The sequence below is a fragment of the Salmo salar genome, chromosome ssa12 (genome assembly GCF_905237065.1).
Source record: "Salmo salar chromosome ssa12, Ssal_v3.1, whole genome shotgun sequence".
NCBI lineage: Eukaryota > Metazoa > Chordata > Actinopteri > Salmoniformes > Salmonidae > Salmo > Salmo salar.
The window spans coordinates 46,546,339-46,570,675 of NC_059453.1; the positions used below are offsets into that span (position 1 = coordinate 46,546,339).

General features: G+C 43.6%; 1 protein-coding gene across 1 annotated transcript; it reads right to left on the reverse strand.

The window, feature by feature from the left end:
• Positions 1-3,309: 3,309 nt before the first annotated feature.
• Positions 3,310-23,619, reverse strand: LOC106565270 (stathmin-3). Its single transcript, XM_014132185.2, has 5 exons — positions 23,376-23,619; positions 7,895-7,990; positions 6,296-6,471; positions 5,932-6,123; positions 3,310-5,271 (listed from the first exon to the last, which is right to left on the reverse strand). Exons 1-5 carry the CDS (start codon positions 23,392-23,394, stop codon positions 5,212-5,214), a joined length of 543 nt encoding a protein of 180 aa, XP_013987660.2. The 5' UTR covers positions 23,395-23,619; the 3' UTR covers positions 3,310-5,211.
• Positions 23,620-24,337: the final 718 nt, after the last annotated feature.

Consider the following 24,337-nt stretch of genomic DNA (forward strand, 5'->3'; position numbering starts at 1 on the left):
TGGTGACATTGTTGATGCAGATGTAGTCCAGAATGGAAGAAGCATATGTTTCAATGTCCGTATGGGAGTCAAAGGGTGGCCTGAGTGGCAAAATATCTCCAGTCTGTGTTGAAACTGGTGCTGTAGTAATGAGTCTGACCCCTCTGGCCACACTTTGTCCTCACTGATGGTTTCACGCGTTTAATGAGGGGTAAATACTTGGGGAGTAGGAACAGTGAAAGGTGATCAGACTGTCCCATGTGGGGGAGGGGAATGGCTTTGTAAGCCTTACGGAATGTTTGTATACACGTGGTCTAGTGTATTGTCTCCTCTAGTGGGGCAGGAGACATTTTGGTGGAATTTGGGAAAAACAGTTTTCAGATTTGAGTGGTTAAAATCCTCTAAAACAATAAAAGCACTATCAGGATGTGCAGTTTGCTGTTTGCTAATAGCAACCTGCAGTTCTTTCATTGCTAGTTTAGCATTAACATCCGGAGGTACATGGGCTGCAGTAACAACAATGGATGTAAGCTCCCAAGGCAAGTAGAAAGGCCTGCACCTAACCATCAGGTACTCCAGATTGGTTGAGCAGTGACTCCCGGTTATGTTACTGTCTGTACACCATGCTTTGTTTACATAAATGCACAGACCACCTCCTCTGGTCTTAACAGATTCTTCTGCAGTACGATCAGCCCTGAAGACGTCGCGCCCCTCTAGCCCAATAGCGTTGTCGGGTGTGCTGTTGTTTAGCCACGTTTCCATGAAAATCATGACACAGCAATCCATAATCCTTTTTCGTGAGATGATTCTTAGTCGTATTTCATCCATTTTGTTTGCCAATGACCGGACGTTAGCGAGGAAAAGGCTAGGTAGTGAAAGCCAATGTGGGGTTAGCTTTTGCCTAGCCCAGAGGCCACACCGCTTCCCTCGCCTTTGTTTACAATCTCGACGCCGCCTCCGGGCACTTCCTCTCGGCGATGTTTCAGTCTCCTGGGGCATCTTCCCAATCTCCAGTGGAAGTTGTAAGTTGTCAAGATCTCTCTTTGTGCATTGTGTTCCAATATCCAGGAGTTCTTGTCAGCTATATAGAGTGTGCGTCAGGCTGTACTGAGTGAGTAAACTAAGAACTAAGTAAATTACTGCTAATTCGCAAAATCTGGGAAGACGCCAAGTCTTGCGTTGTACACGCGTCGCCATTTGATGATGAGGTGCACATAAAAATAACTTTTGTCATAAAATTCCCATGGGTTTCCATTGCATTTTCAACTCTACTGATGGATTTGTCACAAAATAATGTTTTTGTTAAATATGTTGCATTTTATATAGAATGTGCACACTCTGGTCTTGACATGTACGCTCTAGCCAACATCTCACAGATACAGTGCAGGTAGGCTACCTACAGTACATGATTAAATATTATGGACAAAAGAGCAAGATTATTTTTATCTGTTAAATGGCAGCCAAGCATCGATCATCATGTCACCAGAGTAAGACCCTCTGTATTTATTGGAAAGGAGCTCATCACCGTGCACTTTCACCACCCTGTGAAGTTCATCATAATTTATTTAATCTGTAGCCTAATAAACTGCATGCATTCCTTAGTCGTAGTGGGAGGACCAAACAACATACCAAACAACACTTATGTGAGAATGCTATTCATCGACTACAGCTCAGCGTTCAACACCATAGTACCCTCAAAGCTCATCACCAAGCTAAGGATCCTGGGACTAAACACCTCCCTCTGCAACTGGATCCTGGACTTTCTGACGGGCCGCCCCCAGGTGGTGAGGGTAGGTAGCAACACATCTGCCACGCTGATCCTCAACACTGGAACTCCCCAGGGGTGCGTGCTCAGTCCCCTCCTGTACTCGCTGTTCACCCACGACTGCATGGCCAGGCATGACTCCAACACCATCATTAAGTTTGGAGATGACACAACAGCCTGATCACCAACAACGACGAGACAGCCTATAGGGAGGAAGTCAGAGACCTGACCGGGTGGTGCCAGAATAACAACCTATCCCTCAACGTAACCAAGACTAAGGAGATTATTGTGGACTACAGGAAAAGGAGGACCGAGCACGCCCCCATTCTCATCGACGGGGCTGTAGTGGAGCAGGTTGAGAGCTTCAAGTTCCTTGGTGTCCACATCAACAACAAACTAGAATGGTCCAAACACACCAAGACAGTCGTGAAGAGGGCACGACAAAGCCTATTCCCCCTCAGGAAACTAAAAAGATTTGGCATGAGTCCTGAGATCCTGAAATGGTTCTACAGCTGCAACATCGAGAGCATCCTGACTGGTTGCATCACTGCCTGGTACGGCAATTGCTCGGCCTCTGACCGCAAGGCACTACAGAGGGTAGTGCGTACGGCCCAGTACATCACTGGGGCTAAGCTGCCTGCCATCCAGGACCTCTACACCAGGCGGTGTCAGAGGAAGGCCCTAAAACTTGTCAAAGACCCCAGCCACCCCAGTCATAGACTGTTCTCTCTACTACCACATGGCAAGTGGTACCGGAGTGCCAAGTCTAGGACAAAAAGGCTTCTCAACAGTTTTTACCCCCAAGCCATAAGACTCCTGAACAGGTAATCAAATGGCTACCCAGACTATTTGCATTGTGTGCCCCCCCAACCCCTCTTTTTATGCTGCTGCTACTCTCTGTTTATCATATATGCATAGTCCCTTTAACTATACATTCATGTACATACTACCTCAACTGGCCCGACCAACCAGTGCTCCCGCACATTGGTTAACCGGGCTATCTGCATTGTGTCCCACCCACCACCCTCCAACCCCTCTTTTACGCTAATGCTACTCTCGGTTCATCATATATGCATAGTCACTTTAACAATATCTACATGTACATACTACCTCAATCAGCCTGACTAACCGGTGTCTGTATGTAGCCTCACTACTTTTATAGCCTCGCTACTGTATATAGCCTGTCTTTTTACTGTTGTTTTATTTATTTACCTACCTATTGTTCACCTTATACCTTTTTTGCACTATTGGTTAGAGCCTGTAAGTAAGCATTTCACTGTAAGGTCTACACCTGTCGTATTAAGCGCACGTGACAAATAAACTTTGATTGGATTTGATTCTGTGACTCCAACTTGACTTCGATATGATTGTCATTATATAAATATTTGCGCATAAAGGAGTTTCCGCCACCATTTCGCACATCAGACAAATGTCATGTTTCCATCAGGCCTGTCATGACATTCATTATCCGAGATGGACTTTACTAGCATAAAAAGGCTGGATGGAAGCTTGGTTATTGTAAAAAATATGTTAATTAATAAGGGTCACAAATGTAAATGACAAAATAAGGTATCACCAACTTTATTATAGTTCATCAGACTTTATATTCCAGCAACAAAAGTTAAATGAATGGCCAACAGTGTGTGTGTATGTACTGTGTAAGCATGGTGGCCTGGTGGACTCATCTTAGACAAAGAGAATAAAAACAGAAGTTGGCACGATGTCAAGGTTACTTAATACATGGCGACAACCAACCAAGTCAAGCACCAGCATGAAAGGACTATGTCCTAGCAGAACCCCACTGAAGCTGAGCAGTCTTATCCCAAATAACACTGCTATAGGGAAACCAGTCACGAGTTGCCTACAGATGTAGGATCTTACATTGAGCCAGTTTGCTAAAGCAGGAAAATGATCCTGCAGCAACAGGAACTGTGAATTATTATGTGGATTATAATGAATGGACATTTTTGTAGGGTTTGATACATTTTTCATTAGAGTAAATCAAGTCTGACATTTTTAAGTGGAAATTACAAACTTTAGAAGCCTTTTTAAACCTTAAATACACTACAAGTTTGCATTTCCTGCCATGCAGGAAAATTCCTGCAACAACAGGATGACCAAATGAAGATACGGCATATGCAGGCCTATATGCTGCTAGAAGGGTAAGTGTGTCTGGCAATACATTCAGTGCTGTGTCAGCATTTGATGCCTCTACATTACATGCCAACATTCACATCATAATCCAATAATAAAATCAAATAAACACTTTGCATATAATTTGCATTAAAACAATTATGTCACATTGACTCTGTATCTCACTGCAAACAAACTATGGCACTCTGTAGTGGAGTCATCTTGTTACTAAACGTAGTCCCCTAAAGTGACAACAGAAGTGAGTGACAGACTGTGTGGGAGATTTCAGTAGCTAGGAAATTAAACCTAAAAGAGACCGGAACCCACTCTTAAAGCAGTTTAAACGTATGTATCGTAACCTTATTCATTTACTGACCTATACGGCAAAGTGAATACTGAACTTTATTGAACTGAAGCCTAAATGCGACTGTGCTCCATTTTATACCGTCACTTGATTGACGTTGCATGCGTGATTGAAGATGGCTGCACAAACTGACAATGGGTGTGACTATATATGATGAATGACCAGGTTATAGTGTTTGCCTATAGAGCGTGCTGAATATTGTATATTATCAGATACCCCTTTTACACATAGTCCAAGCAAGGGCAACACTTGAATCAATTTAGCTTGGCTCTGCTCCCCTGTTATACAGTACCTTATGCAATAGATGGAGGGATTGTGTAAAGACCTCAAGCTAATTTTTGAAGAGAAAGACATTTTGGAAATATGTGTAACAGGTTTGCTCACAGTACAGATGCAGCATAATCATGACTTCCTATGAGAATTAAACGTAACTATTGAGCTATGTTTTTGGATCAATAAGGGAAATTCATCATTATGATCTAACAGTAGCTTCTTAGGTCTGACACACACAGAGGGCCCGACTTACCAAGCATTTGCACAAGTGTAAACTTTTACTGGTTATTTTTCCAGACAGAACCAAACACAACGACTTAAAACAAAATGTAAAATAAAGGTAAGAGAAGGAGTAAGTTTCCTAAGATAAAGAAGAAATGTTTCAATTGTTTTCATTTTGTTCCCTTGTATGAACTCACAGGTGCAGTCTTAAGAAAGGTGCAAATGTTTAGTAAATCTGACCCTTGACCTTAGGCCTTACTTCAGCTCTACCCGTGCTCAATATCATTATTATTTTCAAAAAATAAATTGAGAGATGAGAAACAATCTGTGTAAATTGTTGTTGAATTATTAGCTTGTGAAACCAGTGTATATTGAACAATGCAAGAGACTTTCAGACATCGAGATTTAAAAAAGTAGCATTTCTTCCAACCAAAACCAGACGAGAATCTCTTGACAAAAACTGTAGAAAATATCTTCAACCAGAGAGATCAGCTTGGAGTTCCTTGTTTCTACGGACCTCATCGGCATGGATTTCCTGTGATAGAACAAAATGAAAGTTAGAAAAAAATTGCGATACGATACCGCAGTATAAGTTAATTTAGATATTCCCACTGTTCCCTGTATGTTGTAGCCTCTTACACATAAATTTACTTTGGTTTGTGTTATGATTAGCGGAGACAGTTTCTCTCTGCTTGTCATGTCATTCGATTGAGAGATAGCCTAGATATATGAGCACAGATAGATAGAACCATAACCTCGTAGAATTGTTCTTAAGAAGGACAAGACATGGTCCAAGACCTTCCTCTATTCTTCATGTTTCAACATCAACTGCCATCCAACAAGAGTGAAGAATTCGGATTGTTTCTACTTAGCAATGCTAATTTGTTGGCTTGCTAATGATGTTACAGAATGGTATCTAGTTACAGACTGGCATTCAGGGTAATAAATTCATTCTATTGCATATCACCCTGTTGTCACACAGGCTAGGTCATCCTCACTCTTCCAGTAGGTATTCACAATGCATATGTCTACGGCCTTGGTCCTCCTTGTTTTAACCATTACAGTAGCCCCCTAAAACCGAAGAGCACCTCCAACCCTGCCTTTGATACTCTACTCGCTACCCACATAACGCTCCACGTCTTTCCTTTCTCTAGACTAGGCCATAGCTTCGAATGACAGTCAGTGGGCGATTTACCTTCTCACGGAGCCGCTGCTTTAGCGCATTCAGGTGGGCCTCGCGGTTCTCTTTGTTGACCTCCATCTTGTAGTTGAGTTTCTCCTCTGCCATCTTGCTGAAGTTGTTGTTCTCCTCCAGGGCCTTGTGGAGCACCTCTCGCTCATGCTCCCGCTTCTCAGCCAGCTGCTTCAGGAGCAGGGCCTCCTGAGACTGCAGAGAGAGAAGAGTGAGAGAGATGGTAAAGAGGGAGAAACAGAGAGAGGGGAGTGTGGAAGAGGGATAGATGATGAGAAAGATTGGGGAGAGTGAGCGGAAGCATGATTAGAATTTGAGGGGTGAAAAATATATTGCAGACCCATTCTCTGTCATGCTCTCTGTTTACCTTCCTCCTCTCCTCCGCAGCCTCTAGCCTCTTCTGGAGCTCCTCCAGGGAGAGGTCCTTCTTGGGGGGAGAGAACAGCGGCTGGGGCCTGTCAGGAGAGAGGTCAGCGGGGGCCTTCAGGATGACCTCGAAGGCCTGGCCGGATGCCCGCTTGTTTAGGGACTTCACCTCCATGTCTGTGGAGGACAACAGGTATTAGGGCAGTAAGGCTGTGCAGACAGACAGACAGACAGACAGACAGACAGACAGACAGACAGACAGACAGACAGACAGACAGACAGACAGACAGACAGACAGAAGTAGGATGGACAGACAGACAGAAAGTGGGGTGGAAGAATCATAATTAGTTAGGTAACATAGATAATTAAGATGTCTTATCTGCATAATATGCTTATATGATTGAACGGTTGAACTTTTGTTATTAGAATGTATCCCTTCAGACTCTGGTGTTGGCAATTGCACTTCCTCCCTCAGCTGGGGCTCAGTCACCTGGGGCCCAGAGAGGGGAGAAGTCAGACTTGTCTATCACATGTCTCTGGTGCTATGCAGAATACCAGAAAGAGAAGAGGACAGGAGGGAACATTGTCTTCATATGCGAATGTGTCTTTACCTATTTTAAACCATGTGAAGGGATGGCGTGATTAATGGGGAACCAATTACTTGTCTCCACAATGTCTGTGCCCAGTCACTCCCTCCTTTGGCCTTGGGGGAGATAAGGTCTGAGACAAGATGTGTGAGGTAGTGTCTGGAACCATTGTATGTCATCTCTGATGTTGCACCTATCCTGGGATAGTGTATGACCTAGAGGCTCACTCCCCTCAGTGAGCTTGTCCAGGTGTATGGTCGAGAAGGGGTTTTACTTGAGATGGGAGTATCTGGAGTTGACAATTGATTTATGCCATAGAATGAGTTGGTGTTTCAGTGTTATGAAGTACCAGGGACGAGATCAGAGCCTCGTCTTAGGGGCCAAACTCTGAACAATAGGAACAGACTTCATAGCAAATGCTATCTGGCTGCGGGATACTCCTTTCTCATATCAACTTTTACATGGTGACCCATTCCATACATCTGTTGTTTGTCATGTAGACTGAGAGGGCGTATCTTTGTTATAAAATATATTTGTACTCTTCGTATGTCAGAGCTACTCGCCACAACACTTAGGAGTGTTGAGTTGACCAGCCTCATTATTATAGAAGCAATTACTCCATATGTTCCTTTTGACCTTGTCTCTCCTCATTATTGATTAGAATTTCCACAACAAAAGACAGACAGACAGATGGACAGGGAGGGGTGGGATGGACAGACAGACAGAAAGACAGATTGACAGAAAGGGGGATGTTGGACAGACAGACACACAAACAGACAGACAGAGAGGGGTAGGATGGACATACAGACAGAAAGATGGACAGAAAGGGGTAGGATGGACAGACAGAAAGATCGATAGACAGACAGAAAGGGGGATGTTGGACAGACAGACAGAGAGAGAGAAAGAGAGGCAAATAGCAAAGGTGGGTGGACAAACCATAGAATTACATTCTGAGTATAATTATATGATCTCTATGGGACACAGGCAAACGCATAGAGCTCTTCATCACTAACCTCCATATTGGTAGAGGCTGTTGGGATGTGGTTGTGAGTGGAAGCAGGAGCAGATCAGAGACAGCATGGACATCTCTTTGATCTTGTCCGAGTAGGCTGGAAAAGAGGGAGAGGAGAAGACAGAGTGAGAAAAGATATCCACAGTTATCCTTGCATCCACTTTTAAATTGGCATCTTGCATTTATTGTGAATGATACAGTCATTTTGTATTTGCTAAACAGCACTGATATCATCATATGATTAGATAATGTATGCACGAAAGGTCTAATGCGAAAAGGTTGAATTCAGGCTGTATTGTATATTGTTCATAACAAATGACTGTATGGCAGGATGTATGGCATGAATATTTTGGGGGGTTTAATCCCGTCGCCAGTAACATTGGGAGAATTATCAATTATTCATATGTAGACTTTTATCTCTGGTTTTCTCTTCACCCCCTAACTAGGACTGTGCAGTGTGTGTGTGTATATGTGGTGGGTTACATGTCCATAATGTAGCTTATCCACGGGGACTGTACGGTGTGTGTGGCAGATAAGTACGTGTCCAAGAGTGTGTATGTGTATGTGTTGGGGTTCAATATGACCGCATGGCCGGATTAAGCGCAGGGGCTTACCAGGGGTGAAGCCTGCGACCTGTATGCTCTAGTCGGCTGGCCCCCGCTACATATTCATCGCCAGACCCACTGGCTCCAGGTCATCTATAAGTCTGTGCTAGGTAAAGCTCCGCCTTATCTCAGCTCACTGGTCACGATAACAACACCCACCCATAGCACGCACTCCAGCAGGTATATCTCACTAGTCATCCCCAAAGCCAAAACCTACTTTGGCCGCCTTTCTTTCCAGTTCTCTGCTGCTAATGACTGGAACGTATTGCAAAAATCACTGAAGCTGGAGACTTATATTTCCCTCACTAACTTTAAACATCAGCTATCTCAGCAGCTAACCGATCGCTGCAGCTGTACATAGCCCGTCTGTAAATAGCCCACCCAATCTACCTACCTTATCCCCATATTGTTTTTATTTACTTTTCTGCTCTTTTGCACACCAGTATTTCTACTTGCACATCACCATCTGCTCATCTATCACTCCAGTGTTAATTTGCTGAATTGTAATTACCTCGCTCCTATGGCCTATTTATTGCCTTACCTCCTCATGCCATTTACACACACTGTATATAGACTTTTTTTTTTCTATTGTGTTATTGACTGTACGCTTGTTTATTCCATGTGTAACTCTGTGTTGTTGTTTGTGTCGCACTGCTTTGCTTTATCTTGGCTAGGTCGCAGTTGTAAATGAGAACTTGTTCTCAACTAGCTTACCTGGTTAAATAAAGGTGAAATAAAAACAAATAATGCTTCACAGAGTTCAAGTAACAGACACATCTCAACATCAACTGTTCAGAGGAGACTGTGTGAATCAGGCCTTCATGGTCGAATTGCTGCAAAGAAACCACTACTAAAGGACACTAATAATAAGAAGAGACTTGCTTGGGCCAAGAACCACGAGCAATGGACATTAGACCGGTGGGAATCTGTTCTTTGGTCTGATGAGTCCAAATGTGATATTTTTGTTTCCAACCTTGTGAGACGCAGAGTAGGTGAACGGGTGATCTCCGCATGTGCGGTTACCACTGTGAAGCATGGAGGAACATCAGTGCCCGACCTCACTATTGCTCTTGAGGCTGAATGGAAGCAAATCCCGCAGCAATTTTACAACTCCATATCAATGCCCATGATTTTGGAATTCGATTTTTGACGAGCAGGTGTCCACATACTTTTGGTCATGTAGTGTAGCAGTAGCGGAGATTCAGCACCATGGATAGCGCCGTGGTTGATCAAATTCCGGCAAATCTAACGAGTCAAGCCTGTGCACTCACTTTTCTTATTGTAACATCATGGAACAATGTTGCAAATGTCTATTTCCAAGTGCGCATTTGTGGACACAAGGTATCAGCCGTTTTGTTAACAGTGATTAGCTGCAGTTTGTATTATGAGCCTCTGCCAGTGTCACAAAGCTAGTTTGGAGATTTGTGAATGTGAGATGGAGATTTCCTTTAGTAAACTGTGTCAAGATGTCGCGTGTAGCCTACACATGATAGTCAGCAATGAAATTTATAGAAGTCATGCAAGTAAGTGATGTTTTGTATTGGGGACTTTAAGTTGAGTAGGCTAAATATATTAGAGTTGTGATGACTGGTCTAATGTTTGAATGAAGCCAGAGAGTTGATATGTCCGGCTCATGCAGCAATTCACACGTCCATATTTTTATTCTCTCTCTCTCTCTCTCTCTCTGAGCCCTAGGACCATGCCTCAGGGCTACCTGGTCCTAGGGCTCTCAGAGAGAGAGAGAGAGAGAGAGAGAGAGAGAGCTGTCCACCTGACTCCTTGCTGTCCACCTGGCCGTGCTGCTGCTCCAGTTTCAACTGTTCTGCCTGTGGCTATGGAACCATGACCTTTCACCAGACGTGGTACCTGTCCCAGACCTGCTGTTTTCAACTCTCTAGAGACAGCAGGAGCAGTAGAGATACTCTCAATGATCGGCTATGAAAAGCCAACTGACATTTACTCTTGAGGTGCTGACTTGTTGCACCCTCGACAACTACTGCGATTATTATTATAATTTGTGAACATTTGAACATCTTGGCCATGTTCTGTTATAATCTCCACCCGGCACAACCAAAGAGGAGTGGCCACCCCGCACAGCCAAAGAGGAGTCGCCACCCCTCATAGCCTGGTTCCTCTCTAGGTTTCTTCCTAGGTTTTGGCCTTTCTAGGGAGTTTTCCCTAGCCAACGTGCTTCTACACCTGCATTGCTTGTTGTTTGGGGTTTTAGGCTGGGTTTCTGTACAGCACTTTGAGATATCAGCTGACGTAAGAAGGGCTATATAAATAAATTTGATTTGATCGGAAAGTCCCAGAATACCAGTCACCGGTATTGAACCCTAGCTGACGGTGAGTGACAATGGAACTGGTTAATACTGAAAAAAAGATTTTCAACTAAGCCAACAATGAACATAGTGGAAGTTGTGCCTGTTCCAGTTTTAGCCAACTGCCTTTGTTTTTATGCCAAATCATGTTTGGGCAGCAATGAAGGAGTTGTCCGAGGCAGAAACATGCACACAGGCTAGAAGTTGGATGACATTAAAGTTACAATTGCATGCGGCAAACTTCCTTCCTCTTGACTCCTCACTCTGCTTTGGCTCATGTAATATTTACGTAGCGTCAGTGATAATGATTCGACACGTCACAGAGCTACCACTTTCAGGTTTGGTTGGATTGTGCACTGTGAACCAACACTTGTGAGGACACTTAGCTCACAAAAAAATGTTGCGGCAGGGCCTGCACTCAACACACGTGCCAGTAGCAAGGATGGCCTCAAAACGACTGAATTTGGCTGAGTTCATCAAGTTCATTCCTCTCTGTAGCAGCAACTTTCAGTGTCACAAGATCTTTGTCAACAGGGGTTTGAACTCCTTCCTAGAAATGACGTTCTGTATCTGTATAAAATAAAGAGAGATCTTCACTGACGTGTAACGAGGGTCCGTGGGCTGAAATGCCTATGTCGATATTCTATAAAAAAATCTGCCGTTTCCAGATACAATAGTCATTTACAACATTAACAATGCCTACACTGCATTTCTGATCAATTTGATGTTATTTTAATGGACAGAAAATGTGCTTTTCTTTCAAAAACAAGGACATTTCTAAGTGACCCCAAACTTTTGAACGGTAGTGTATATACTTGATTTAGTTCTATAGTGATTTTTATGAAATTGCTTCTTTCAATTTTTGACAAACATGCACATGTTAAGAAACTGACTGTTAGAGCAGTTAAGGCTCCATGGATTGATGTGGAATTTAAAAACTGTATGGTTGAAAGAGATGGGGGGGGGATGGCACAAAAAGAAGAAGAAACTGTATTATGAAGTCAGTTTCAATGAAAGTTTATTTGTCACGTGAGCGGAATACAACAGGTGTAGACCTTACAGTGAAATTCTTACTTACAGGCTCTAACCAATAGTGCGAAAAAAAAAGGTGTGTGTGTGTAGGTAAGTAAGTAAAGAAATAAAACAGCAGTAAAAAGACATTTGAAAATAAGAGTAGCAAGGCTATATACAGACACCGGTTAGTCAGGCTTATTGAGGTAGTATGTACATGTAGGTATGGTTAAAGTGACTATGCATATATGATGAACAGAGAGTAGCAGTAGCGTAAAAAGAGGGGTTGGCGGGTGGTGGGACACAATGCAGATAGCCCGGTTAGCCAATGTGCGGGAGCACTGGTTGGTCGGGCCAATTGAGGTAGTATGTACATGAATGTATAGTTAAAGGGACTATGCATATAAGATATAAAGATATAAACTTCGTACTTTAAATGAAATGATGGGCGGAAAGACAAATTCAACTCCCATCTTTCATCGAATCAGATGGCTTATTCATCACAAAACCATTTGATGTTGCTAATTATTTTAATGATTACTTAATCAGCAAAGTGGGCAAACTTAGGCAGGAAATCAAATAAAATGTGTCACATGCACTGAATACAACAGATGTAGACCTGACAGTGAAATGCTTACTTACAAGCCCTTAACCAACAATGCAGTTGTAAGAAAATACAAAAAAGGTAAGAAATAAAAGTAACAAATAATTAAAGAGCAGCAGTACAATAACAATAGCGAGGCTACATATACAGGGGGTTCCGGTTAGTCAATGTGTGGGGGCACTGGTTAGTCAAGGTGATTGAGGTAATATGTACATGTAGGTAGAGTTATTAAAGTGACTATGCATAGATAATAACAGAGAGTAGCAGCAGCGTAGAAGACGGAGGGAGCAATGCAAATAGTCTGGGCAGCCATTTGATTAGATGTTCAGGAGTCTTATGGCTTGGGGGTAAAAGCTGTTTAGAAGATTCTTGGACCATACTTGGCGCTCCGGTACCGCTTGCCGTGCGGTAGCAGAGAGAACAATCTATGACTAGGGTGGCTGGAGTCTTTGACCATTTTTAAGGCCTTCCTCTGACACCGCCTGGCATAGAGGTCCTGGATGGCAGGAAGCTTGGCCCCGGTGATGTACTGGGCTGTACGCACCACCCTCTGTAGTGCCTTGCGGTTGGAGCCCGAGCAGATGCCATACCAGGCAGTGATGCAACCCGTCAGGATGCTCTCGATGGTGCAGCTGTAAAACCTTTTGAGGATCTGAGGACCCATGCCAAATCTTTTCAGTCTCCTGAGGGGTAATAGGTTATGTCGTGCCCTCTTCACAACTGTCTTGGTGTGCTTGAACCATGTTAGTTTGTTGGTGATGTGGATGACAAGGAACCTGAAGCTCTCAACCTGCTCCACTGCAGCCCCATCGATGAGAATTTGGGCGTGCTCCGTCCTCCTTTTCCTGTAGTCCACAATCATCTCCTTTGTCTTGATCACGTTAAGGGAGCGGTTACTGTCCTTGCACCACACGGTCAGGTCTCTCACCTCCTGTTACGTGGTGCGGTGCAGGTGAACCCAAATGCAGACTCAGACAAGGCGACAAGGATAGCTAACCAATGTATTTATTGAAAAGCGGGAGAGGAGATGGGGTGCAGTCCGGGGGAATCTCGGGTGGGTAGTATGGAATCCGGACTAAGGCTGAGGCTGGGGGCAAGAAGATTAGGAACCGGGAAAAGCAGATCTGGAGTGGAATCCAATGAAGTATTGTGCTAGGATTTGGGTACGCTGATCCAAGATCTGTGACTACTGGAAATATCTACCCACAGCATGTTCATAAATTCTCCCAGACACCCAAGGTAATTTAATAGATACCGGTGTAATCAGACAATCGCAAACACAGGCACTGTTTCCCTGGCGACAGTTTGTGGGTCAGACTGAGTGCAGACCCAACCCTCCCCTTCTCTCCACCCACTGCAGCAGGACTACTCAATTGAGCAGCTCAGGGATGGAAGGTTTGTTTATTTGTGTGTGTGTGTCTGTGTTTGCATGTGAGTGGGCACTATGTAAAATAATGGCCTGTGGGACGATTTTAGACAAAGATTATACATTTGGAAGTTGGCATGATGTCAAAGCGACAACCAACTTAGTCAAGCACCACAAAGAAGGGATTGTGTCCTAGCGTGCACGCTCTATGTGTAGTGAAATTAATGGCCCACAGTGTTTGTGTGTGTCTGTGGGTGTCAGTGAGTGTGCATGCATGTGTGCATGGAGTGAGAGATACAGAGAGAGGGTGGGAGGGTAGCTTGTGTGTGTCTGTGAGTCGACTGCTCCTTAAAACAGACACAATCACTGTGTGTTGCCAAGGTGATATCGCTGTCTGCTTGGCAGAGAATAGGTCTTCTATCAGCTAGAGCCAGGGAGCCATGTCTGAAACAGCAGTCATAACCAGAACACCCTGAGGCTATGTTCTACAGTGGAAAGAAAAAGTATGTGAACCCTTTGCAATTACCTGGATTTCTGCATAAATTATTTGTCGGCTAACCTGGAGTCCAATCAATGAGACATGTTAGGTTCTTATTTCACAGAGTAAATAACTCATAGACACTAGAGAAGCTTAATTCTTCCCAAAGGGTCGTAACAGTTGTAATTCAGACAAAGAAAATGGCTTCCCCCGTGGTGGTAAGTCTCCTCCTTATCTCTAAACACTGCATCCTTCTTGCTAAGCAGGGAACTAAGTGATATGAGCCTTCAACAGTTTCTCCCCTTATCAGGGGAGAAACTGTTTTCCCTGCACTCAGCACATTCCAAGCTTAGTTGTCTTGCTACAGAGAACCATTATCTTCTCACTCCTTTACATACTATTAGTCTGATCTATCATGTCTTTAATATCGCAATGTTCAAAGTTTACCCCGAATGCAACAGACAAGATTGGAGATGTTGGTTAGAGCTGCCTTGTCCTATAAAAAACACACAAAATATGAGTTTACTATTCACAAGAAGCATTGCCTGATGTGAACCATGCCTCGAACGAAAGAGATCTCAGAAGACCTAAGATTAAGAATTATTGACTTGCTTTAAGCTGGAAAGGGTTACAAAAGTATCTCTAAAAGTCTTGATGTTCATCAGTCCACAGTAAGACAAATGGTCTCTAAATTGTTAAAGTTCAGCACTGTTGCTACTCTCCTAGAGTGTCAGTTAAAGACTTACATACATCTCTAGAACATGCTAACATCTCTGTTGACGAGTCCACGATATGTTAAACACTAAACAAGAATGGTGTTCATGGGAGGACACCACGGAAGAAGCCACTGCTGTCCATAAAAAACATTGCTGCATGTCTGAAGTTCGCAAAAGAGCACCTGGATGCTCCACAGCGCTTCTGACAAAATATTCTGTGGACAGATGAAACTACAGTTGAGATGTTTGGTAGGAACAAACAATACTATGTGTGAGAAAAAAAGGCACAGCACACCAACATCAAAATCTCTTCCCAACTGTAAAGTATGGTGGAGGGAGCATCATGGTTTGGGGCTGCTTTGCTGCCTCAGGGTCTGGAAAGCTTGCTATCATTGACGGAAACATGAATCCCCAAGTTTATCAAGACATTTTGCAGGAGAATGTAAGGCTATCTGTCTGCCAATTGAAGACCAGAAGTTGCGGGGATGGAACAGGACAATGACCCAAAACACAGAAGTAAATCAACAACAGAATGGTTTCAAGAGAAGAAAATACGCCTTCTGCAGTGGCCCAGTCAGAGTCCTGACCTCAACCTGATTTAAAATGTTGTGGCATGACCTCGAGAGAGGTTCACACCAGACATCTTAAGAATATTGTTGAACTGAAACAGTTTTGTAAAGATGAATCAAATCAAAGTGTATTTGTCACGAATACAACCGGTGTAGACCTTAGAGTGAAATGCTTACTTACAGGCTCTAACCAACAGTGCAAAAAAGGTATTAGGTGAGCAATAGGTAAATAAATACAAACAAATAAAAACAACAGTAAAAAGAGTGAAAAATAACAGTAGCGAGGCTATAACAGTAGTGAGACTTTATACAGGCACCGGTTAGTCGGGCTGATTGAGGTAGTATGTACATGTAGATATGTTTAAAGTGACTGCATATATGATAAACAGAGAGTAGCAGTAGCGTAAAAGAGGGGTTGGTGGGTGGTGGGTGGCGGGTGGCGGGGCACAATGCAGATAGCCCGGTTAGCAAATGTGCGGGGGCACTGGTTGGTCGGGCCAATTGAAGTAGTATGTACATGAATGTATAGTTAAAGTGACTATGCATATAAGATAAACAGAGAGTAGCAGCAGCGTAAAAGAGGGGTTGGGGGGGGCACACAATGCAAATAGTCTGTGTAGCCATTTGATTACCTGTTCAGGAGTCTTATGGCTTGGGGGTAAAAACTGTTGAGACGCCTTTTTGTCCTAGACTTGGCACTCCGGTACCACTTGCCATGTGTTAGTAGAGAGAACAGTCTATGATTGGGGTGGCTGGGGTCTTTGACCATTTTTAGGGCCTGACATTTAATCCTAGTAAAAATTCCCTGTCTTATGTCAGTTAGGATCACCACTTTATTTTAAGAATGTGAAATGTCAGAATAATAGTAGAGAGAATTATTTATTTCAGCTTTTATTTCTTTCATCACATTCCCAGTGGGTCAGAAGTTTACATACACTCAATTAGTATTTGGTAGTATTGCCTTTAAATTGTTTAACTTGAGTCAAATGTTTCGGGTAGCCTTTCCCAAGCTTCCAACAATAAGTTGGGTGAATTTTGGCCCATTCGTCTTGACAGAGCTGGTGTAACTGAGTCAGGTTTGTAGGCCTCCTTGCTCGCACACGCTTTTTCAGTTCTGCCAACACATTTCCTATAGGATTGAGGTCAGGGCTTTGTGATGGCCACTCAAATACCTTGACTTTGTTGTCAAGCCATTTTGCCACAACTTTGGAAGTATTCTTGGGGTCATTGTCCATTTGGAAGACACATTTGTGAACAATCTTTAACTTCCTGACTGATGTATTGAGATGTTGCTTCAATATATCCACATGATCCCTCCTGTCTCAGCCTCCAGTATTTATGCTGCAGTAGTTTATGTGTCGGGGGGCTAGGGTCAGTCTGTTACATCTGGAGTATTTCTCTTGTCTTATCCGGTGTCCTTTGTGAATTTAAATATGCTCTCTCTAATTCTCTCTTTCTCTCTTTCTGTCTTTCTCTCGGAGGACCTGAGCCCTAGGACCATGCCTCAGGACTACCTGGTATGATGACTCCTTGCTGTCCCCAGTCCACCTGGCCGTGCTGCTGCTCCAGTCTCAACTGTTCTGCCTGCGGCTATGGAACCCTGACCTGTTCACCGGACGTGCTTGTTGCACCCTCGACAACTACTATGATTATTATTATTTGACCATGCTGGTCATTTATGAACATTTTAACATCTTGACCATGTTCTGTTATAATATCCACCCTGCACAGCCAGAAGAGGACTGGCCACCCCTCATAGCCTGGTTCCTCTCTAGGTTTCTTCCTAGGTTTTTGACCTTTCTAGGGAGTTTTTCCTAGGGAGTTTTTCCTAGCCACCGTGCTTCTTTCACATGCATTGCTTGCTGTTTGGGGTTTTAGGCTGGGTTTCTGTACAGCACTTTGAGATATCAGCTGATGTACGAAGGGCTATATAAATACATTTGATTTGATTTGATAATTTTCCTCCCTCATGATGCCATCTATTTTGTGAAGTGCACCAGTCCCTCCTGCAGCAAAGCACCCCCACAACATGATGCTGCCACCCCTGTGCTTCACGGATGGGATGGTGTTCTTCGGTTTGCAAGCCTCCCCCCTTTTCCTCCAAACATAAATGGTCATTATGGCCAAACAGTTCTATTTTTGTTTCATCAGACCAGAGGACCTTTCTCCAAAAAGTACAATCTTTGTCCCCATGTGCAGTTGCAAACCGTAGTCTGGCTTTTTTATGGCAGTTTTGAAGCAGTGGCTTTTTCCTTGCTGAGCTGCCATTCAGGTTATGTCTACATAGGAATCGTTTTACTGTGGCTATAGATACTTTTGTACCCGTTTCCTCCAGCATCTTCACAAGGTCCTTTGCTGTTCTGGGATTGATTTGCACTTTTCACACCAAAGTACATTCATCTCTAGGAGACAGAACAGCTTCTAAAGCCATTACATACTTTCTGGAATTTTCCAAGCTGTTTAAAGTCACAGTCAAGTTAATGTATGTAAACTTCTGACCCACTGGATTTGTGATACAGTTAATTATAAGTGAAATAATCTGTCTGTAAACAATTGTTGGAAAAATTACTTGTGTTATGCACAAAGTAAATGTCCTAACCGACTTGCCAAAACTATAGTTTGTTAACAAGAAATTTGTGGAGTGGTTGAAAAACGAGTTTTAATAACTCCAACCTAAGTGTATGTAAACTTCTGACTTCAACTGTGTATATACAGGGGGTTCCGGTTAGTCAATGTGCGGGGGCAACGGTTAGTCAAGGTAATTGAGGTAATATGTACATGTAGGTAGAATTATTAAAGTTACTATGCATAGATAATAACAGAGAGTAGCAGCAGCATAGAAAAGGAAGGGGGGCAATGCAAATAGTCTGGGTAGCCGTTTGATTAGATGTTCTGGAGTCTTATGGCTTGGGGTAAAAGCTGTTTAGAAGCCTCTTGGACCTAGACTTGGCGCTCCGGCACCGCTTGCCATGTGGTAGCAGAGAGAACAGTCTATGACTAGTGTGGCTGGAGTCTTTGACCATTTTTAGGGCCTTCCTCTGACACCGCCTGGTATAGAGGTCCTGGATGGCAGGAAGCTTGGCCCCGGTGATTTACTGGGCTGTACACACCACCCTCTGTAAAACCAATTCCCCCTCAGGAGACTGAAAAGATTTGGCATGGGTCCTCAGATCCTCAAAAGGTTATACAGCTGCACCATCGAGAGCATCCTGACTGGTAGCATCACTGCCTGGTATGGCAACTGCTCGGGCTCCGACCGTGTCTTGCGGTCGGAGACAGAGCAGTTGCCATACCAGGCAGTGATGCTACCAGTCAGGATGCTCTCGATGGTGCAGCTGTATAACCTTTTGAGGATCTGAGGACCCATGCCAAATCTTTTCAGTCTCCTGAGGGGGAATTGGTTTTGTCGTGCCCTCTCCACGACTGTCTTGGTGTGCTTGGACCATGTTAGTTTGTTGGTGATGTGGACAACAAGGAACTTGAAGCTCTCAACCTGCTCCACTACAGTCCCGTCGATGAGATTGGGGCGTGCTCAGTCCTCCTTTTCGTGTAGTCCACAATCATCTCCTTTGTCTTGATCACGTTGAGGGAGAGGTTGTTGTCCTTTCAGTGTGAGGCTTGGGAAACAGGCACAACAGGACAATTAAATCTTTGCAGGAACAAACAGCTAGAAATGCAGACTGACTGAGTAGAGGCTGCGATCTGGCAGCGTGGAAGTGGCAGGGTTGACTATTTTTTTAGGGTTCTTGATTATGGAACAGGTTGCAGCTGGTGGGAATCTGCTCTGCTTCCAGCACACCTGTCTCCACTCACACAATCACATACACACATAGAGAGAGAAGGAGAGAGAGAGCACTGGGGGAGTGGTGGCAGGTTAGGGTGGTCCAGGATGAGAAGTGGAGGGCGTGGCAGGAGCAGATGTAACACCTCCTCCCTATAGGCTGTCTCGTCATTGTTGGTGAACCTCCTCCCAATAGGCTGTCTCGTCATTGTTGGTGATCAGGCCTGGCACTGTTGTGTCATCTGCAAACTTAATGATGGTGTTGGAGTTGTGCCTGGCCGTGCAGTCATGAGTGAACAGAGCGTACAGGAGCGGACTGAGTACGCACCCCTGGGGGGCCCCCATGTTGAGGATCAGTGTGGAGGATGTGTTGTTACCTACCCTTACCACCTGAGGGCGGCCCGTCAGGAAGTCCAGGATCTAGTTGCAGAGGGAGGCATTTAGTCCCAGGGTCCTTAGCTTAGTGATGAGCTATGAGAGCACTATGGTGTTGAACGCTGAGTTGTAGTCAATGAACAGCATTCTCATGTAGGTGTACATTTTTTCCAGGTGTGAAAGGGCAGTGTGGAGTGCAATAGAGATTGCATCGTCTGTGGATCTGTTGGGGCGGTATGCAAATTGGAGTGGGTCTAGGGTTTCAGGGATAATGGTGTTGATGTGAGCCATGACCAGCCTTTCAAAGCACTTCATGGCTACAGACGTGAGTGCTACGGGTCGGTAGTCATTTAGGCAGGTTACCTTAGTGTTCTTGGGCACAGGGACTATGGTGGTCTGCTTGAAACATGTTGGTATTACAGACTCAGACAGGGAGAGGTTGAAAATGTCAGTGAAGACACTTCCTAGTTGGTCAGCGAGTGCTCGGAGTACTCGTCCTGGTAATCAGTCCTATTGTTTAAAGGTCAGCTGTGGAGAGCGTGATCACACAGTCGTCCGGAACAGCTGATGCTCTCATGCATGTTTCAGTGTTACTTGCCTCGAAGCGAGCATAGAAGTTATTTAGCTTGTCTGGTAGGCTTGTGTCACTAGGCAGCTCTCAGCTGTGCTTCCATTTGTAGTCTAATAGTTTGCAAGCCCTGCCACATCCGACGAGCGTCGGAGCCGGTGTAGTACGATTCGATCTTAGTCCTGTATTGATGCTTTGCCTGTTTGATGGTTCGTCGCAGGGCATAGCGGGATTTCTTATAAACTTCCGGATTAGAGTCCCGTTCCTTGAAAGTGGCAGCTCTACCCTTTAGCTCAGTGCGGATGTTGCCTATAATCCATGGCTTCTGGTTGGGGTATTACGTACAGTCACTGTGGGGACGACATCATTGATGCACTTATTGATGAAGCCAATGACTGATGTGGTGTACTCCTCAATGCCATCGGAAGAATCCCGGAACATATTCCAGTCTGTGCTAGCAAAACAGTCCTGTAGTTTAGCATCTGCTTCATCTGACCACTTTTTTATTGACCGAGTCACTGGTGCTTCCTGCTTTAATTTTTGCTTGTAAGTAGGATAGAATTATGGTCAGATTTGCCAAATGGAGGGCGAGGGAGAGCTTTGTGTGTGGAGTAAAGGTGGTCCAGAGTTTTTTTCTCTCTGGTTGCACATTTATCATGCTGATAGAAATTTGGCTAGACAGATTTAAGCTTCCCTTCATTAAAGTCCCCGGCCACTAGGAGCGCCGCCTCTGGGTAAGCGTTTTCCTGTTTGCTTATGGTGGAATACAGCTCATTGAGTGCGGTCTTAGTGCCAGCATCAGTCTGTGGTGGTATGTAGACAGCTACGAAAAATACAGATGAAAACTCTCTAGGTAGATAGTGTGGTCTTCAGCTTATCATGAGTTCCTCTACCTCAGGCGAGCAAAACCTCGAGACTTCAGAGATATCGTGCACCAGCTGTTGCTTACAAATATACATAGACCTTCACCCCTTGTCTTACCAGAAGCTGCTGTTCTATCCTGCCGATAGAGTGTATAACCCGCCAGCTGTATGTTATTCATGTCGTCATTCAGCCACGACTCGGTGAAATATAAGATATTACATGATACTATGCCAACAAATGCCAACAATGACCAGTGAGCCATTGTACTCATGCATAAAAACAAATAGTGAAAGAAAAGCATTGTAGGTTTGAAATTTGTAAGGAAAAATTATTGTTATCGATCAATAATGACAAACCTCCTGGCAATGACAACTAGATGGAAAGCAACTAAGGATGGTAGCTGATTCTACAGCCACTCCTATCTGCGCATCTTTAATCTGAGCCTAGAGGAAAGTCTTTCTCCTCAGGCCTGGAGGGAAGCCAAAGTCATTCCGCTACCCAAGAGTGGTTAAGCGGCCTTTACTGGTTCTAACAGCAGAGCTTTTAGCTTGCTGCCAGCTCTTAGCAAACCGTTGGAAAAAAATGTGTTTGACCAAATACAATGCTATTTCTCTGTTAACAAATTTACAATAGACTTTCAACATTTTTATAGAGAAGGGCACTCAACATGTACTGCACTGACACAAATTACTGATGATTGGTTGAAAAAATGGATAATAAGAAGATTGTGTGAGCTGTAATGTTAGATTTCAGTACAGCCTTTGATATTATTGACCATAACATGTTGTTGAGAATTTATGTGTTATGGCTTTTCAACCTTTGCCATATTGTGGATTCAGAGCTATCTATCTAATGGAAGCTTCTCTAATGTCAAACATGTTAAGTGTGGTGTACCGCACATAAAAATACATTTACCATGGGGTTAGATAAAATATCACCGATGTGAACGCCATATAGAGGGGGTTTAAGATTGGATTAGCTCATCCCTACTGATGATCAGCTCTTCAAAGAGATCTACAGTTCACTTCCACAAAAGAAAGGATTGAGTGACAGGATAATCGTATGTATGCTACTGATTCTTTACACATTATTTTGACACTGCAGTAACTGTAGAGTTTGTTACAGCGCTTAGCTTTTGATATGACACAGTCTGATAATCTACAGCGCCATAACATGTTGAATACTTATTCCATGCTGCATATATACTCAGACAGTGATACCTACGCTAAGAACAGTTATTCTTTGATTGAATAGTGGTGAAATGAGTATTGATGTTCATCAAACTACCTGCCTTTTAGCTGGTTGCGTGGCTGATGATGCTGACAGATGCTATAGCTGTCGATGATCTCTGAACTGTTCTAGAATCAAATAAGCAGGCCTAAAGGGTGGAGCTGTTATACTGTGCTGTATCATATTTTATTGAATCAGATTGTGATACATTCTATATAATATATTGTATAAAATACTGTCATGTATCATAGATTTGTCAGAGGTTTAAACCCTTGGTGATTAATATAGAATAAACTGTATGGGACCTATAGCTTCCCGCCTTGCAAGCCCAATGTGCCCAAGCAATTTTTATTGCTTCAGATCTGCATCATCAAGCGGCCATTTTATCAGCAGTCACACCTTGGTTGTGTCATAAAATGCACCCTATTCCCTATATCGTGCACTTCTTGCGACTAGAGCGCTATGTGCCCTGGTCAAAGATAGTTCATTATATAGGGAATAATGTGTAATTTAAGATCGCAGCTCTTGGCACGACTGAGGAAAATCCCTGAGATCTCCAATCAGCAATGGAAATTATCTGATCCCCTGAAGTAATCCAGTTCTTTAGGAACAAGATACACAGCATGGTTTGTCATTTTAGACGGACATAAAAAAATGCAACCCTCAGTTTCTACATATGACCTTTTATAAGCATTCAAATGAAACAAATGCCATTCCTAGATCCTCTTCCATTCATAAATGGACAAATTCGATGTGGTCAGACATTAGGTCAAATAAATGATGCTCTCAGAGATCTATTTCACATGTAAAATAAACCACCTAAATGAGCAATACATCTCAGTTCATACCAAAATACTCCCCACCCAGCAACGCATCTTCAATAACATCTAGATATTCTGTCTAAAATCATACAACAGAAGGATTTCATCTGATAAATACATGTCCACCCCCATTTTATAACAGATAGTTGGTAACAAAATGTTGGATGTCTTACCTGATACGGTGCTGGCCATGGTTGCTGGAGGTGGAGGCGAGAGTAGGATGCTGCCGGATGGAGGAGAGGCAAGAATGTGAGAGAGGAGGAGGAGGAGGAGAGATGGCTCTGTGTGTATATCTGTCTCCAAGTGGTGCAATGCACAAGCCTCTCTGCGGTGTTGCACGGACAATGACCAGCCGGCTCGACTCGATAGGGGCTGCTGCAACCTGCCAGAGACAAGGAGAGGGGGAGGGGTGGAGGGAGGCCTATGCACACACACCTTTCTCTCTTTCACACACACACACACACATACAAACAGGCAGGCACCCATACTACAGTACCTCTCGCTAAAGCACTAAATAGGTAGCTTTAATATGTTTTATTCTTAAAATGTAACATTATATGGAACATCTTAGGATCTGATGTGCATCCTCAAAAGAGGATATGTGAGGGAGGGATGGAACACACCCACACTTCCCTGCTAGACGAATGTGGTTGTCCCCAGGGATATGAACCGGTTCAAGTAACAGAACCAAAAATCTAAAAAAGAAAAACACTTTTGAGGAAAAGGGAACGAAAGTGATCTCTAGTGTTCCGGAACTGAACCATTATTATCAAATCTTAAGATCTGGTTAACAATGTTCATTTTTGTTCCATTATGTAATACATTGAAGTTATTATGCTAGTAATAGCCTAAACACGTCATAATGCTCAGCGCTGCAAACCAAGCCTCCTCCATGAGCACCCCTTTCTCTGGCTCTCTCACCACCTGTGAAATTTCAATCGTGTAACGTTCATCAAAAGGAGTCGACCAAGGTGCAGCGTGGAATATGTTCATCTTGTGATTTATTTACTCAGAACACGATAAAAAGTAATGAACAAAGAAAATACGACCGTCACGTTCTGTAGGCACACAAAGCAATACAAAAATAAGATCCCACAAACACAGGTGGAAAAAAAGGCTGCCTAAGTATGGTTCC

Coding starts and splice junctions, on each gene's coding strand:
- LOC106565270 (XM_014132185.2), bottom strand. Junction 6,124..6,295: donor CTGCGGAGGAGAGGAGGAAG/GTAAACAGAGAG, acceptor CTCTCTCTGCAG/TCTCAGGAGGCCCTGCTCCT. Junction 5,272..5,931: donor AGCAGCGGCTCCGTGAGAAG/GTAAATCGCCCA, acceptor GTTCTATCACAG/GAAATCCATGCCGATGAGGT.